Here is a 19,092-nt window from a genome sequence, read left to right on the forward strand (position 1 = left end):
CTCTACTTCGCTTGTCTGATGCCCTGATACCAACTCTTAATCTGCGATGCCTCGAGGCTGGATGAAATTTCAACATTTCGCGAAGGGAGAACCATAATTACCGATAATAATACGCGTGAATCCATGGAATTCACGTGAAACAGCTAAATCCACAAAATTTTTGTTCTTTTGAGAAAAACATCTGTCGACTTTTAGATCGAAATTTATTCAAGTTTTTCCTATTTATCATCCAACTAGATAGCAATGAGGGGAACATCTGAACAAATTTTCAAATATTTCATCTCAATTTACTGCGAAAAAAAATTCTGTAAAGGGGGTTTTACTCGTAAAAAAATGTAAAAAAAAATTCTTGAAAGAGAAAATTCGTTCGCGTAATTTCGTCATTCATTCATATGCCACGCCGACGACGACAAATGCATTGCAACGAGTATTTCAGAACGTAACGGCGCCGCTTTTGATTTTTTTTTGCACATACGTGAGTAGTAGAGTACGGTTACTTAAATAAATTGTAAGAGTGTAAAATAAAACAACTATATATATATTTTATAAAAAGCGATACGAGCGAACACGAAAAACGAATGCATTTCTGCATTATATGCAATCCCAGTAATGATTTACATATCATACCATTCATTTACTGCGTTTTTTCGGCGGACGTTGTAACGGATGATGTAATGTGCGGGTTGCGGTAATTTTTTTGTTGTGAGTTTTTTATCGGTTAAGTGCATTAATTGATTTTTTTGGTTTAAAATATGAATTTTTGTTAAAGAAATTTAATTAAAACTATAAAAAAAAAATTAAATTGAAATAAAAAAAAATTATGAAAAAAATGCATTTATATTTAGATGAATTAAATTAAAAAAATCATATTTTTTAATTAAAAAATATTTAAATTAAAAAAATCAAGAATAAAAAAAAAATAAATTATTTAATTATTTTTTTTTTAATTTATTAAAGAACAAATTTATTGAAAATTTCTATTTTTTGCTACAATTTTATATTTTTTTTCATCAATTAAAATATTGAAAAAATCAAATCAATTTTTTTTCTATTTAATATTTTTTTTATAATTTATTAAAATTGATTTAAATTAATTTATTTCAATTTATTATTATTTTTTTTTATTTTATTTTTTTATTTATTTTTAAAAGGAAATTAAATATATTTTTCAAGCAAATTTAATTTTGAGAAGATTTATTTTCTTTTCAAGAATTTTTTGCTTAATTTTAATCTTAAAGTATCTTATTATTTTATTTAATTTTATTTTTATTAAATTTTAATCTATAAGACAAAAAGGTTTTAAAAAATAACTAAATTTGATAAAATGAATAAATAATTAAAATTAATTAAATTTCCATTTTTTTAACTTCGAGTAATTTTTTTAAATTTAATTTTTAATTTAATTTTAATTAAAATTAATAAATAAAAAAAAAAATTAAATTAATTAATTTAAATAAAATTTTTAAATAAATTTAATTGAATTTAATTAATTTTTTAAAAAAATAAATTTTCATGAATTTTTATAAAAAATCTAATTTTTTTTTAGAAATAATTTTTTTTAAATATTTTTTTAAATAATTTTTTTTTATTAAAATTATTTAATAAAAAATTATTAATAAAACAAAAATATTTTTAAATAATTAATTTTGTTAAATTTTTTTTAATTAAAAATAAATAAATCTGAAATTTTTAAAAGCCAAATTAATAAAATAAAATTTAAAACATTTTCGTTGTGATTTTAACTGAAACCTTTAATGAAGCATAACGTCACAGCTGGCTCTACATTTCTGGCTAGCACAGGAAAAAAGGGCTGTTGTTGTGCATTCCAATTAAAATTCATTTCATTCACTCATCAAAGTACGGCTGACACGTGCCACAAGTCAAGTCCCTCATTTATTCATCGCACATCATGCGTAATGATGGTAATAACAATATTTTTCAACTAAATTCCCTCATTTTTGTGTGACTGAAAGGTGTACAATGCACTGCACTCGCTCTTCTTAGTCACCTGTCACATTCGCTTAATACCGACACACAACAGACCAAAAAATAGTAACTTTTAATGATGAACTTCTGTTTCGGAAGTAATTTAAAAGAAGAAAAAAAAAGAACAGACAGTTGCGCCAGTATGCGAGGGAAATTAATTTTAATTAATGTTTTTAAATGATATAATGGTTATGTTCCATGTTTACTTTTTTTTTTGGTAAGCGTCGCAAAAAGATAATTTCGGGGGTTTCTTGATGAGGACATCTGCCCCCGTTTGTCTTTTGTTTTTGAAACAAATTTTTTTTTTGATGAACTTGAATAAATTATTTTATTTATTGCTCTCGCTTTGCAGGCAGGTATCGAAAAAATGATGGAAGAACTCTTTAATAGACACCTTTTGATGCAATAAAAAATACTTGAGAACGAAGAAAAGAAAAATATTTTTATAAGGAGGGCAGTTCTCTTCTAGCACGTGCTGAATAAATAAAAAGTGATGAAATGGACATGGTGCGAACGAGCAACAGACCGGAAATAAGGGACTCGTGTTCAGTTGGTTACGGTTGATTTTTGTCCCTTGGCTGTCTTGATGGGAAGGAAATTGGCATTGGAAAGATGGTTAGCGGGATATTTAAATTTTTTGACGTTAATGGAGATGTTTTAAAAGAATTTGGCGGTAAGTATAAAAAATTTCATTTTTTTTTCATTAAAAAAATTAAAATTGAATCTATTTATAAAAAAAAAATTAATTTAATTAATTAAAAAAAAAATAATTAATTAATTTTTTAATAAAATTTAAAACATATTTTTATTAATTAATATTAGAAATATTTTTTTTAAAATAAATAAATTTAAACTTAAACCATGCAAAAAATTTTATTTCAAAAAATATAATTTAATTTAATTAAATATAAATATTTGTGATTTAATTTATTAAAAATAATTTTAAATCAAATCATTAAATTATTTAAATTTAAATTAAAAAAAAATATTAAAAAAAAAATTTTTTTTTTTCATTTTTCATTAAAGTTTTTTTTTATTTTATTAAAATTGGATAAAAAACTGAAATTCATAATTGCAAACAAAATTAATTATTAATTTATTTTTAAAAAATATTTTTATATTATATTTCAACGTAAAATCTTAAGCTTTTTCAATAAGTTAAAAAAAAATAAAAATAATTTTTTTTTTCATCTTAAATTAAAATTAAACATTTTTCCAGGTTAAAAGAAAAATTTTAAATAAATAAATTTAAATAATTATTTAAATAGATATTTAAAAAAATAATTAAATTTAAAAATTTATTAAAAATAACAAAAATTTATTTTTTTTTAAATTTTATTTGAACTTACATATATTTAAAACACATAAAAATTTATTTGGTAATTTTTCAGTAATAATCCAGAAATTAAAAAAAAAAATTAAAAATTTATTTCTTACTTTTAAAATATTTTTAAATAAAAATTTTAATTTATTTTGACTTTTTAATCGAAAATTTCGAAAAAAAATTAAAATTAAATTAAAAACCAACTTAAATTAATTTTGAATATTTTATTTACTATTAATTACATTGAAAATACACTTTAAATATTTTTTTTAAATTATTTTTTTTAATACAAATTTTTATCTCTAACTTTTGATCTCAATATCCTTCACTCCAAATAAAAAATAAATAAAATCCAAAAATTCAAAGGTCTTCGTAGATCAAAAGAAACATTTCAAATCGACTTCTAACCCTTTTACATCTCATAAACGATACGCCAACGACCTCTTCTTACTTCTCGTCCCGACCTTTACTCCCGTCAATCATAAAAATGCACGAACAATCAAAACAAGTCATCGAATAAAACCCATCCTACTTACAATAAAGTCATTAAAGTCTGCGATTTTATCTCATCATTTTATTTTTTTACATGTTCAAAACAAATTCATTTCAATAAAATAAAAACATATCTGGTCGATAAAAATTCTAAAAAAAAAATGTTCTGTTCATCGTCTTATATTTTTCTATTCCCAAACCGAGCAACAACAAAAACAGAAATTATAGACACAGATGTTCTTTTTTTTATTGCCACTTCTTCACGCCATCCACGAACCCCTTCTTTCGTTCGAATTTGTCGGATTATGCTATTAAATCGACGTGTTCTGGTATGCGCTACGAATCGCCGTACAGATTGCATAAATATGCACAAAAGAGAATTGTTAAAACACATGTTACTTAAAAATGTTCGAACCAGATGTAAAAAGGAAAAAAATTGAAAATTTCTTCTCTCTTTCGCTTTTCGTGACATTCCGTGAGTAAGACAAGGCCAAATGCATGCGACGAAGAGAGAATCTCTCGCAATTCTGTAGTTACGTTCGCTACACGAGAGATACAATGTAACGACATTCATTCATTGGATCCATTCAGGCAATAAATTATCGTTCGTAGAGCCACGTACAGTTACGAATGTAAGAAAGAAGAGTTAGTCGTACGACGTACGAACGAAAGTCAAGTGTTTGCCGACACATAAAGTTATTCCAAAGTAGTTAGTTAGTCTTCAGCGGTATCTTGTACTGAACAGACGTAATTCATTCAAGAATTTTTTTTAAATTTATTATTTGAAAAAAAAAATAATAAAAAAAAAATTATTAAAATATTTTTATACAAAAAAAAAAACAATTAAAAAAAATAATTTTTAAAAAATAAATAAAAATTAATAAAATGGATTAAAAAATAATTGTGCAGAAAAATAAATAAAAAAAAAACTTCAACAAAAATATAAAAGTGAAATAATTAAAAAAAAATCACAATTTCCTTGGATTAAATTATTATTACAACAAATCAACAGAAACCGGAAAAAATGGCAACAGCAATGAACAAATTATATGCAAGCTTAAATGCATCAGAACTGAATTCAAGAATTATTTTTAAAGGTAAGTTTTTTTTAAAAAAATATTTAATAATAAAAATAATTAATAAAAAAATTTTAATTTTAATAAAAAATAAATTTTAAAATAAAATAAAAAAAAAAATTAAAAAAAAAAAATTAAATAAATTAATAATTAATTTAAATTTAGTAAATTATTATAAAATATTTTTTTTTAATTTATTTAATTAAAATTTTTAAAAAATTTTTTTTAAATTTTTTAAAAAATTTTAATTTTAATTAATTATTAAATTATTTAAATATTTTTAATCGGATTAAACATTCGTCACAAAACTTAATTATTCTGACTTTGTACGAAATGTGAATGACTGGCGCCTAACGTTATGCCTGATTATTTGCCTCACATTAGGGGCTGTCTCTTAATTTTTTTCTTATTTTTTTGTTTGTCACAGCGGTAGACAAATTTGCGTGTCAAGAACAGACACATAAAAAAAAAGAAAATTTAAATAATCAAATTTTTTTATGAATTTATTTATTTATTTTTCTTCGAATTAAAAAAAAATTTGCTCCTGGATCAGTTTTTAAAAATAAAATTTTTTTAATGATAAACAAACAAAACAACAAAATTCGCTGATAAAGCAACTGACCGACCAACTGCGAAGATATTTATCGCATTCCCGTATAAATAGATCGTTTAAAGAGAAAAATATTTTGATACCAAAGGCGCCGTTCTTTTTTTATTTAACAGCCGCTTTAATTTTTTTTTATTTTGCATCGAACAATAGAAGAGGTTTGGTGTTGAAATGGCAAACAAATGATTTAAATACTTTCTGATTTTTTTTTTCGATTTTTTTTATTGATGTCTGTGACTTGCTTTGAGTGATTTCGTTCATCAAAAAGAAAAAAATAAAATTAGAATAAAATTTGCGCTTGGCGGCATGTCAAATAAAAGCGATTTAAATTTATACATGTCGGGCGGCGGCGATGCGAATGACAAAAGCAGACGCGCCAGATATTATTATATATCCCCCCATCATATTTATCAACATCCTGAAACATGTGTGACTATCGTTCGAGAGACAAGAGAGAACGATTTAATGAAAGGGTGTTTTATTATCGGATGGTCGAAAGAGGGAAGCACAGCAGCATCTGTTGTGTCTTTTTACGATGTACAAAATTGGATTATCATATTATACAACTTCTCGAATGTCTTTGAGGAAGAAATTGGCGACGAGGAGTAATTTTGTGTGGGATTTGAGGATGGCGATAAAGTACAATAGGCAATTAAGTGTGCGTTATTTTTCCGTATGAAAACTGACAAATGTTAACTTTTTGTCTGTGTCTTCAAGATTTTCCTTGTTTGGTGTCATTTGTGGTAAGAATTTCACGGTTTGGGGGAGGAAATTTATTTTGCCCTGTGAAATGAAAAGAGAATGATTTTAAGATTTTTTTGATTTTTTTTAAACTTGAAATTTTACAAATTAAATTAAATAATAAATAATTTTTTTAAAATTAATTATTTAATTTAATTAAATTAAATTAATAAATTATTAAAATTAATTAATTAATTAAAATTTATTTTAATAATTATTTAATATAATTTTAATTAATTATAAAAAAAAGTTAAATAATTTATTTTATTAATAATTCTTAAAATAAAAAAAATTAAATTCGAATTTTCAATTTTTTTTTAATAAAAAAATTATTAAAAATAAAATTATTCAAATTAGCTTTTTAAATAAATTATTTTTTTTTATTTAAATAAATAATTTAATTTAATAAAATAATTTTTTAAATAAATTAATTTCTATATTTATTTAATAAAAATAATTTAAATTAAATTAAATATTCTTAAAGAAGAAATCAACACTCAAAAGTATGCAATTAATTTTCTTTTAAAAAAATCAATTTCATGCCTCCTTTTGGTATGCAATGAACATTAAATATCAAATCTTCAATTTTCCATGAATTTTTCAATTTTTCTGGTCCCAAAACCTTCTTAAAGCAAATAAAAATACATTACAAAAAACCCCGAAGTAATTCTTAAATCAAAACTTGAGTTATTGTATTTCAAAGTTTGTATGCATTTTCGAATCAAATTCCATTTGATACACTTTTGATCGAAAATTAAGCCCTCAAGTGTTAATTTATCCCCTTTTTATCACCCCTAAGCCATTAAATATTTGTCTTGAACGAAAAATCCAATCAAATGATTAATTAGAAAAATGTCACGTGGCGGTGCCTCAATTTCTGCCAAAAAATTTCACCTATGATGACTAACGTGGCTTGCAAATTATTAATTACATCAACAACATTCTTTTACAACAACCCAAAAAAAATATTTTTAAAAAAATGCATAATTAAGAAAAAAAAAGATATCCGCCCATTCATAAAAAGCGGACAATTTCTAAAAATAATATCAAATTTTATTTAATTAGCACAACCATTAATTATTTCTGAAGTGCTTTTTTTTGTGCTCTTGTACATTTTCATTCACGTCTCACATGTTTTTTTGCGTCCTGTCATATTTTTTGAAGAAATTTAAACAAGTTGCATATGTGCGCCATCCGTACAGAGAGATAATTGTCACGTTGGCTGTTTGTTTGCTAAAACGTTGATGATTTCATTGCATTTCTCGCGCACAACCAGATGTTGTTGATGTTTTTATAGGGAAATTATATATATAGTTTTGAAATTTTTGTAGACATTAGTCATGCGGTTTTTTGTGTTTGTTCAAGCAATCGCAAGACGACGTTAAATTTTTTGAGGTAATTACATGTGAAATTTTTTTTTACTTGGATTTTATTTAATTTTCAAACAGATGTGAATTTATTTTTTTTTACTCACTTCCGAAAAAAATGAGCTGCACTTGTCGTGACATGTAATCATAATTTATTGAAATAAAAAAAAGAATAATTTGCATGCAACTTTGTTAAATTTATCGTAGACTTGTTACAAAGCAGACAATTATTACAACTTGCCACTTGATTTGCTGCACGCCTTTATTTCTGCACTTATCTTATTGATTAATTATGCAAATGAATTTATTATTATGTGAAATAATTTTTTTTTTTTGCGTTAAAACTGCATTTTACTGCGATAGAGTTGTGGCAATGTAATAGATGATGCAAAATGTATCATTAATGAAATCACTTGTCCTTTAGTCGCTGCATGTGTGTCACTCATGTCAAATACTACTCACACAATTTGCCTGTAGACATTTTTGTTTGGGTTTTTATTAGCGGGAAAGGCGGATGCAAGGGGTGAAAATGTTTCGTAATTCCTGAAAAAAAAATTTTAGAAGAAAAAATTAATTAATTTTAAAAAATTTTAATAAAATAATTAATTAATAAAAAATATAATAATTAATTAAATAAATTAAAAATTAAATAATTATTATAAAAAAAATTATTTTAATTATTTTTTCTTTTTTTTTGTTAAATAAATAAATAATATAAATAATTAAATAAATTAAAAAATTATTAAAAATTATAAATTTTTTATACAAAAAAAGCTTAATTTTGAAAAATTAAATAAAAAATATTTAATAATTAATAAATTAATATAAAATTTCCTTTTTTACAAATTTAATAAAAAATTTCATAAATGTCACTTTGACATTTCAAAAATTTGTAAATCGCATTTTCGCTAATTCAATTTTTTTTTAAATATTCATCTCAAAAAAATTTTTCTCCTCGCCTTCGCCTCAAACTTTGTAAATTTCCATATTTGTAATGTTTCTGCTGTCAATGTGTAATAAAAAATCAAGTCATTACAGTTTGCCCCGTATAATTTATAGTTCCGGTGAATATATTGATTTCGCTTGAGACGCAACTGGTAATTAAGTTGTTGTGAAAAAAAGTCAAGTTCATGCAATTAATTGAAAAAAAAATATTACAAGTAGAAAGTACATGCGAGGCGATAGACGTCATGTAAATTTAATTGGTTCTAACTAGTTTCGAGTGCATTCGAAGCCAGGTGGTCATGTAAAGTTATCATGTGCAGTATGTAATTTAATTAATAATTAAAGATCATTAATTGACATAAAAGCTCATGGCAAAAAAAATTTATTGAAATTATTTCAATGTAAATTTTATTTTAATATTTTTTAAATTTAATTTTAAATAAAATTAAAAAAAAATTAGAAATTTATTATTTACAAAAAATAAATTTGTTAAACAATTTAATTAATTTATTAATTTTTATTAAATAATAAAAAAATAATCAAAATTTAATTTAATTTCAAAATGGGGGGGGCAAAATAAAAAAAAAAAGTTTTGAAATACTGTTTCAACAAAAAAATTAATTTAATTTTTTAATTTTTAAAATTTATTATTAAATTAAAATAATTTTATTTTTAATAAAAAAATAAAATAAAATTAATTAAATAAAATTAAAAAATAAATAAATTAAAATTATTTTTTTTTTTTAAATTTTTCTTAAAAATATTTTAAAAGAAAAATTTTTTAAAAAAATCGAAAAAAATTAAAAATTATATTTTTTAAAATAAAATATTTAAATTATTATTTAATTAAATTTTTTTTTAAAAAAAAAAAAAAAAATTTTTTTTTCATTAAAAATCACGAAAAAATTCATATTGTCACATTTCCGATAAATAAAAATTTGCTTACATTTATTATAACGCACAACAGTAAAAAGAGCAACAAAACAACAACAACACCTAGGTATAACTCGAACGAGCATATAAATATGTGTCGAGACATTTAGCACAATCTGGCGCCGTTTTTGTTAAAAATCTGTTCTAAATATACGTCCGTACCCGCACACACGTTCTATCGAGTTGAGTAAAGTTGATCTGAGAGGAGTTACATTCTTTTGACTTTTTTTTTTGCGTTTCTCCGTCTTTTTCTGCTTAATAAGAATAAGAATCTTATTGTTTGTTAAACGTATAGCAGCAGCGAAAAAACCGAAGGAAAGAAAAAAATTAAACGGACCGACGTTGTGGTTAATATAAAGTAACAGCGTGAAAAAAATTTCTCGGTTTCTGCAAATAAATGGTCATCATGTGGTCACAAAGCGTTTTTTTTTTGCCTTCTTTTTCTTGTTCTTATTTATTATGTGTGCGTCTCTGTGAATGCAACTCGTAGCAGCATAACAAGGAGAATGATGTGATTTTTTATTATAAAAAAAAAATAAAATAAAACAAAAAAGAAAGAGTGCATAAAAAGCGATAAGAAACACTTTTTGCTTGTTGTTACATTAAATACATTACTTAGGTACGCGACTTTGAATTTTTTTTTATTCATATGTCGATGTCGAGTCATACAAAAATTGTTGTTTTCGTGCTTGTTATGGTAATGTTCGCCGCGTCTCTTCTTTTTTTTTGCTTCTCGCAAATAAATATAAAAAAAACCATAAATAATTGTGCGCAAAGAGCGAGATTAGTTCGTCGGACAAAAGATTTGGATGAAACCTTTTGATTTACCATCGTTGTCGTTTCGCGATGTCGACGTCGTTAATAATAATGAACGACCGAAGATCATACAAACACCGCAATAATTAAATTTTCGCATCGCATCGATGCTGCGGCGTCAAAAGTATTTCGTGTGAACAAATTCCGGTTTCAAAAAAAAAATTTTTTTTTCGTTGTTTATCAGTTTCTCCGAACTCGAAGCTATTTTGATAACAAAAAAGTCGTAAAAAAAATTATTATTTTTATTAGAAGTCACTCAACGACGAGGGAAAAGTACTTAAACGACAATTGTCTCGAAGATTTGAAGATTTCGTGCCAAATTATCATCTCGAGAAAAGTTTTTATCGCCTATTGGTCATAAAAACCGAACACAGACATAAATTAGATAAAAGCCTATCGTAAAAATTCCTCATATGATAAATTTTAATAATGATAAACAAAAACATATGTTGGCGCCATGTGTCTAGTTTTTTTTTTGTTGTTTAGAGATTTACGCAAATTTTACACGAGCAGTTTTTTCTACTTCTTCTTCAGGTTTTGATGAACATCTGTAAATGCGGAGTAAATCCGTTATCTTATCGCTTTGTCATTGAAAATCTCAGAGACGGCACAATGACGCATATTTACTGAAATTATCATAATAAATAACAATTAAAGCGAAATGACATTTCATCCGTAATGACAATAATAACACACGATAATTTGTGGTCACACATGTTTTTTTTTGTTGGAAAATGTTTGATACAAAATTGTCACAAAGCGTGTTTTTTTATTTGTTGATATATATATTTTTTTGAATTAGCGAAAGGCGAATTTCAAATTTTTTAAATGTCATTTTTTTAATTATTAAAAATTAAATAATTTATTAAATTAATTATTTTTTTTTTATAAAATAAAAATTATTTCAGAATTGTTTATTTTGAAAATTAAAATAAAAAAAATATAAAATGATAATTTTTAAGATTTGAATTTTTTAAAATAAAATTATTAATTTTCAAAATTTTATTAAATTTTTACAAATAAAAAATTTAAAAAAAAACTGAGAGTTGAAAACATTCAACAAATTAAAAAATGTTTTAATAATAATTTTAAAAAAATATTAAACGTGAATTAATAAAATTATTTTTTTTTAAATAATTTAATTTTATTTTTATTAACAATAATAAATTTTTAATATTAAAATTTTATTTATTTTTTTTAATAAATTAAATTTAAATTTTAATAAAAATAATTTATTTTAATATTAAAATTTTTAATTCTTTAATTCTTAATATTGAATTAGCAAAAAAGCGATTTTCAAATTTTTAACTGTCAAATTTTTTGAATTGACATTTTAATTTTTTTTTTAATGTTAACTTGAAAATTTAAACATTTTTTCACAATTTTTATTTAGTTTAAAAAAATAATAAAAATTTTTAATTTACCAAAAAAAAAAATTTTAATTTAATATTAAATTAATTTAATTTAATTTAATTTAATAAAAATTTCAAATTAAAATAAAATATTATTAAATAAAAAATTTTTAATTTTTATTAAAATTAAATTTTAATTTTTTTTTGCACATTTAACTAACCTAAAATTAACAATTTTATTAATTCCAATAATTAACTCGGGGGATTTTTTCCCATCACATACGCTCAAAACCTCATCATCATCTGTAACGAGAAATAACGTGAAAAATTTGCAATTCAAATTCACATATTTGCATCATCCTCGTAAATATTTGTGTAGAAAATATGGAAGTTACACCTGTTTTTCTGCTCGCTTCTGAATGATTTTAAATAACAATCATTTTTTATTCCAATGAATTAATTCCAACTTATTGCTTTTGCGGCAACAAAAACGTGTCTCATAAAATTTTCTATTGTTTTTTTTTATTTTTTAATTTTATGCAGAGTCATAAATTTTTTTACAAGAAGCAACATTGTTGCAAAAAAATAATAATAAAATAGTTTCACAACAGGTGACAGCAAAGATTTAATAAATTTATGACTCACTGATGATGAGAGGAAATCGTGAAAAAAAAATTGTTTATTTACAAAAAAAAAATTTTTAACCAAGAATGCGGTAATTAGTTCATCTGATCAATCAGAAAAGTAGAAAAAAAATTTTCAGACAGATTTTTTTTATTTATGAGGAATTTTAAGTGTAACAGCAGCAACATTGTCGCCCACGTTCGTTGAAAAAAATTATTTATTTTTAACATGGGGGCATTTCCGATCGTTTAAAATTTTCATTTTCACGAATTTTTCTCATTTTTTCCGCGAACAATGTAAATAAAGAGCTTCCTGATACTTTTCTGCGGATTTTTCAAAGAAAACAAATTTTTTTCTCGTGTGCGGCGTAAAAATAGTTCGAAATTTGATTTAAATCGTGAGTGAGTGAGGCGAACGAGCATGGACCAGATGTGAAAAGTACGTTAATTGTTTGTTATTATTTAATCTAAAAATATTTCACACCCAAGTAGATCTTTTGCTCTCGATATTGACACAAGTAAAGTGTTGTAGGAGATTATTTTTATCTTGCGCGCCGCCATGAGGCATTGTTAAGACATGTTATTTTTTTTATCGTCCATTTTAAATGAGTTCATTTGTGTCTGTGTATTAATTATTTGAACAATGAGACGACAAAATATTTTTTTTTTGCCTACCACGACGCAGCTGTTAAGATACAGATGCAAATCAAGTCTAATTTAAGACGTAAAGTTACTTTTTAACACCATCTTGATGATTTTTTTTGTGAAAATTTTACTAATGAATTTTTTTCTTTTATCTTTTTAGGATCCTCGATGTCACCGCAGTCCGATCGCGATGCGGGGTTTTGTTCGGGGGGCTCCGAAATTGGCGACGAGCGACTAAGTGACAGCCCCAACAGTCAAATTGACGTCTCGGATGACTCGATTGAAGTGAAAATCCCTCAAATTGTCTTGTCGAAGAACAAAAGAAAGAATTCCGAGCCCGTAAAAGTCGTCGAAACGGAAATGGGTCCATTGAAAAAACGAATTAGGTTTCAGCAGTTCAGCTCGATGCAAGAAACAAAGCCTTCGTATTCGAGTCCTGTCAAAGAAAACATAAAAATTATCAAGGAAGAGAAGAAGGAGAAGCCATCCGTGTTCAGACCATGGACTGTTGAAGGTCCGGCAGAGCGAAAATCGACACCTCCGTTGATTCAAATCCCCGAAATTAATCCGGCGGATGTTTTTGTGCGACATCCCGGCGTTACGACACTCCATCGGGCACCCCTAACGCCTCCCTTCGTCATCGACGAGCAAATGGAGCCTCTTGCCCTCGTAGTTGAACGAAAATCTGACGTTTGTCAAAGCAGCAAAAAATTACCTCAAGCGAAATCTCACGTTAAAAAACCCAAAACGACGCGATCGCTCAACAGTAGTCACGATGACGACGCAGAAATCAAAGGAAAAACACCCCCGCAGAGAAATTACAAGAACATGACGTTACAACGTCGCATCGAAGCAAATGCCCGAGAACGTACGAGAGTTCATACCATCTCAGCTGCCTACGAAAAACTCCGAAAATGCATCCCATCGTACTCCAGTTCGCATAAATTGTCGAAATTAGCAGTTTTACGGATCGCAGGCGCCTATATCCAAGCACTGAGTCGCATGAACGGCGAAGATTTGAGTCCCGATGGCAGTCAACCGGATGTCAATGAATGCATCGATCGAGTACGGGACATTCTCGAACGCGAAGGAAAGGTGAAAAAAGAAGAAGATTCCGACTAAAAAAAAAATTCAGCTCAAAAATGTAAAAAAATTGCTCGAAAGGAACCAACCACCTCGTAGATGATACAAAAAAAAACCAACGAAAAAAATCTCGTTCCGGCCAAAAATTAATAATTAAGATTAGAAGTCATAGAAATAGCAAAATTAGTACAAAAAATAATTAAAAAAAAAAGTTTGACAATAAAAACAAAAATTTAGGCCACACAGCACCTGTTACAACAACAACAACACTCACATGTGCCATTGATTAAAATTTTGTTTGACTTTTTTTTGTTATTTTGTCTGTATATTTATAAATAAACATAAAATTATTATTATTTTGTAAAATAAAAAAAATTAGATATTAAAAAATGTGATTAAAAATTTATAAAATAAATGCCATAAAATTGGAAAAAATTAAAATATTTTTTTTTTTATTAAAATTTTGAAAATTATAAATAATTAGGTAAGTAAAAAAAAATAAAAATAAAAAAAATCAGGTCAATTAATCAAAAAAAAGTCGATGTATTTAAGTATAATGAACTGCAACTTTTGTTTACAATTACATCAGATTCCGACGTTTATTACGACGATCCACAGCAAAATTGCGTTTTACAAGCCGTAGTAGGGTAATGTAAATAAATAAAGCGTGTTGGAAGTTTTTCATTCTTCTACGAGATAATCAGTAATTAATAATAAAAATATTCTGATATTCGCGAACAAAACATCTGACAGACGGCGTGATAGGAATGACGTGTCAGAGATTGACTTTTGCTCTCAGAAAAAAAAATTTGAGAAAGGTATCGTTTTTTAAATTTTTAAATAAAGCGTATTATTTTAAATTTAATATTTTTTATTTTTTTAATTTTTTTTTTACTTTAAAAAAATTTACTTTGATTTATTATGTTAGTTCAATTTTACAAAAAATTTAAAACTAATTAAAAAAAATAATTTTTAACTTTTTTTCAATCTCATAAAAAAATAAAACTAAAAAAATATTTTCAGATGTTTAATTTTAAAAATTAAAGTAAATTAAATAAAAATGATTTTTTGAGCATTTTAATAATTTTAATTAATTAATAATTTAATTATTTTAATAATTAAATATTAAAAAATTAATAAATAATTAAAAATTAAATTAAATAAATTAATAATTAAAATAAAAAAACAATTAAAAAAAAATATTAAAAAATTTTAATTTTATTTAAAAAAAAATTATGTGTTTAATTTTTTTAATCACTTGAATTTTTTTTTTAATTTTATAAAAAAAATTAAAATTAATTAAAAAAAATAAAAATATATTAAAAAAAATATATTAAAAAACTATATTAAAAAAATATATTAAAAAAATATATTAAAAAAATATATTAAAAAAAATATATTAAAAAAAATAAATTAAAAAAAATATATTAAAAAAATATATTAACAAGAAAAATTTTTTTTTTAACTGACAGACATGAAAACGTACAAAAAATTATTTTTTTCATTATTAATTATTTTTTTTCCAAATCCGGTAAAAATACATTTTAAAGTGCAACAATGATAGCACGCGTTGAAAAAAAAGAACACAATGTTGCGAAAAAATGTCACCTTTGGCATCAATTTAATGATTAACGGTCTGTTCCCCCAGATGCGTCTCCAATAAATAAAAAAACGACAAAAAAATTGTTTATACAAATAATGAAATATGATTGTAATTTGAGGAGCAACAAAAAAAATCGTTCAAATAAAATTCATTCATGGCAAAAATAATAAAAAAAAAAGTGAAAAAGCTGACTGAGCGAATTTACAGAAGAAAAGTGAAGACTAGACAGCATTGCAATGTCGTATGACACTGGTTAAAAAATGTTTTATCAAATGTTTCTCTGAACAATTGGCGCCAAGTTGGTGCGATGCATTTGCATTCAATAGAACTTACTTGTAGTTGCATTGTTTTGCGGTTTTTTTTTTGGCATCGTGCATTGTTCAGTAACTTGCATTGAGCGTGTGAAGGAGATTTCGTGGCAGAATTTAAAATTGAAAAAAAAAATGTTTCTTGTCCTAATTTTTATTTTGCATTTTTTGATTGTTTTTCGTGTTGGGTGAAAGTATTTGCGCGTTGAGGCAGGCGACGCGTCGAAAAATGATGATGACAGCACGAGACGAGGTAATTAGAGATGACAGGCAATGAATGACGACGCAGAGGCGTGTCAAAAAATGCAACTTTTGAGACGATTTTTTGAACTGAAATTAAATTTTCAAAGATTTTGTTAATATTAGAGCTTAAAAAAATTTATTTGGAATAAAAATAATATTTTTTTTTAAATTAAAATAAATAAATTTTAAAAAATACATTTATAAAAAAAAAATAATAATTCTTTGAATTATTTAGATAAAATAAAATTAAATTGAATTAAAGACTTAAAAATTAAAAAAATATTTTCAGATGTTTAATTTTAAAAAATAAAATAAATTAAATTTATTTTTTTTGTTTAAGCATTTTAATTAATTAATTTATTAATACCTAATTTAATTAATTTTAATAAATAAATATTTAATAATTAATTTTATTAAATAAAAATATATTAATTTAAAATAATCCATCATATTAATAAAATTATTAAAAAAAACAATGAAAAATTTTATAATTTTAGTTTAATTGAATTTTAAAAATATTAAAATAAATATTTTAATTTAATTAAAATAAAAAAAACAATTTTAAAAAATGAAAAAAATAATAAAAAAAATAAAATAATATAATTTAATTTAATTAAAAAATATCATAATAAATAAATTAATAAACAATTAAAAAATTTAAAAATAAAAAAAAAATAATTTTAAAAAATAAAAAAAAAATTATTTTTAGATATTATTTAAAAAATTATGTATTGAATTTTTTTTTAATCACTTACTGTCGAAATATAGACCAACTCCAAAATCTTCCACGTGCTTCTTCTCCAAATCATTTCAAAACTGAAAACGATCACAAATCACGCAGAACGATTTAATAACTGACAAAAATCCATTGAGAACGAATCATTAATGAAAAAATTTCTTCAGTAGCAGCAGCTGAATAACTTCCCTCCACAGACTACATTCACAAGACGACATTGATATTCAATCAACAAAACATAAATTCATCTCTGATTATTATATTAAAAATATTTTCTGTATAAATATGTCTTTTTTCCCTTCGAACGAGAAGAAAATAAAAACAAAACTTTTTTACATAATGAAGATTTTCGAAGAGTTGGCGGCATGTTTTTACTGAAATGTTCCGTAAATAAAACAAGCTCATCGTTCTCGAAAAGAAAAATGTTGATGCACCAAAACTGTCAGTTATTTTTTTTTTCTTTCAAAAAATATATATAATGGCATTTTTGTATGAATGTGTCTTCTTGTCATGTTTTACAAGTTATCAACAATTAGCAGACATCGATTTGTGGATATTATTATTGAATCAATAACTTCCTTTTTCTCTTTCTTTATGAAATGGCTAAAATTTTTATGAAACCAACCAACTTCTTGAATTGAATACTAAAATCATTAAATATATATGAAAATATTTCTGTAGGAAAAAAAGTTTTCAAAGACATAATATTATCGCATTTTAGTCTAAAATGATCCATATTTTGAGGTTAAATGGAAAATGTCTCATTGAGGAGTACAAAAATGTGGAAATTTTTTAAATTAACTGAAAATTTAGATAATTTGAACTTTGAGGAGCATATAAATGTGAAAAAAAATAAAATTTGTGAATTTAGAAATATTTCTGCATTTTGAGGAGTATAAAAATGTGAAATAAATAAAATTTGTGAATTTAGAAATTTTTCTGAATTTTGAGGAGTAAAAAAATGTCAAATTTTAAGAATTTATAGATTCTTTTGAACTTTGAGGAGTACAAAAATGTGAAATAAATAAAATTTGTGAATTTAGAAATTTTTCTGAATTTTGAGGAGTAAAAAAATGTCAAATTTTAAGAATTTATAGATTCTTTTGAACTTTGAGGAGTACAAAAATGTGAAATAAAATGTAAAATTTGTGAATTTAGAAATTTTTCATAATTTTTAGGTTTTTCTGAACTTTAAGGAGTAAAATATTGTGAAATAGTTTAAAATTTAGAGAATTTAAAGATTCGTGTGAACTTTGAGGAGTACAAAAATGTGAAATAATGTCAAATTTTAAGAAATTTTAAATTGGTTTCAACTTTGAGGAGTACTAAAATGTGAAATTATTTCAAATTTTAGAATTTGTATCAAAAGTAGTGTAAAAAAAAGTTACTCTATTTCATTCAAATGCCTCAAAAAATCTTGCCTAACTCGAAAAAATGCTAAAAACATGACGCCACATATTCCTTTAAACCGATTTTTTTTATTTCAAATGTTTTAAAAATTATTGCTAAAGAGTAACTTTTTTTTGCCTTATAATTATTAAAATGTTTGTGAGTTATCAAAAAATTCATAATACAAAAGCACCAATGCGAACATATTTTCTCTGCTGCAACCATATGAATTTATTTCCAATAATTAGGCTCACAAGAAATATAATTTCCAACTTCAAAAGTTTCTTATAACTGAAATTCGCAAAGAACTTTGTGAGTACTTTCGCTAATTCACTAATAACGATCATTCGTCTTCTTCACATGTCGTCGACGTTTTGATGTCGTCTAAGGGCCCCGATCATATAAATATTTTGTAATTTAATTTTTCGTCTCAAAGGTTGGAATTTATTTATTATATTTATAAATCTACGCCGAAAAAAAAAGAATTCATATTTTTTTTTTTGATGCAACTCAACAACCGAACAAATGGCATGCTCAAAATTCCATTGTGTATCAAAGCGAAAAATGTTGATGTTGACGATGACGATCAAAATTCATAAAACAATAATATTAAATAATAATAAGCAGAGAAAATTAATATAGAATTTAATGAAGAGACACGCAACGACAAACAAGGCTTGAGTTGAGTCGCGAGTCTCGGCGACATGCCTGAGACTTAATGAGACAAAGATTATTAATTAGTTGATGTTGTTTACGTCTCGCCTCACGTCTGTGTGGTTTCGCTCGTTTATTAATTTATGAATGTTAATTTGAAATTCTTGCA

The 19,092-nt window shown here is 24.2% G+C and overlaps 1 protein-coding gene across 1 annotated transcript; it reads left to right on the forward strand.

Moving 5' to 3' along the window:
- The first annotated feature begins 4,641 nt into the window (after positions 1–4,641).
- LOC134830998 (uncharacterized) lies at positions 4,642–14,404 on the forward strand. The gene is made up of 2 exons (XM_063844624.1): positions 4,642–4,899; positions 13,068–14,404. Exons 1-2 carry the CDS (start codon positions 4,827–4,829, stop codon positions 14,027–14,029), a joined length of 1,035 nt encoding a protein of 344 aa, XP_063700694.1. The 5' UTR covers positions 4,642–4,826; the 3' UTR covers positions 14,030–14,404.
- The last annotated feature ends 4,688 nt before the right edge of the window (positions 14,405–19,092 follow it).

The sequence above is a fragment of the Culicoides brevitarsis genome, chromosome 2 (genome assembly GCF_036172545.1).
Source record: "Culicoides brevitarsis isolate CSIRO-B50_1 chromosome 2, AGI_CSIRO_Cbre_v1, whole genome shotgun sequence".
NCBI classification, from domain to species: Eukaryota; Metazoa; Arthropoda; class Insecta; order Diptera; family Ceratopogonidae; genus Culicoides; species Culicoides brevitarsis.

Excerpts from the sequence above, each read along its gene's own strand:
- LOC134830998 (XM_063844624.1), top strand. The coding sequence starts at position 4,827 with ATGGCAACAGCAATGAACAAATTATATGCAAGCTTAAATGCATCAGAA. Across the intron at positions 4,900-13,067 it reads TTCAAGAATTATTTTTAAAG|GATCCTCGATGTCACCGCAG; the intron begins GTAAGTTTTTTT and ends TTATCTTTTTAG.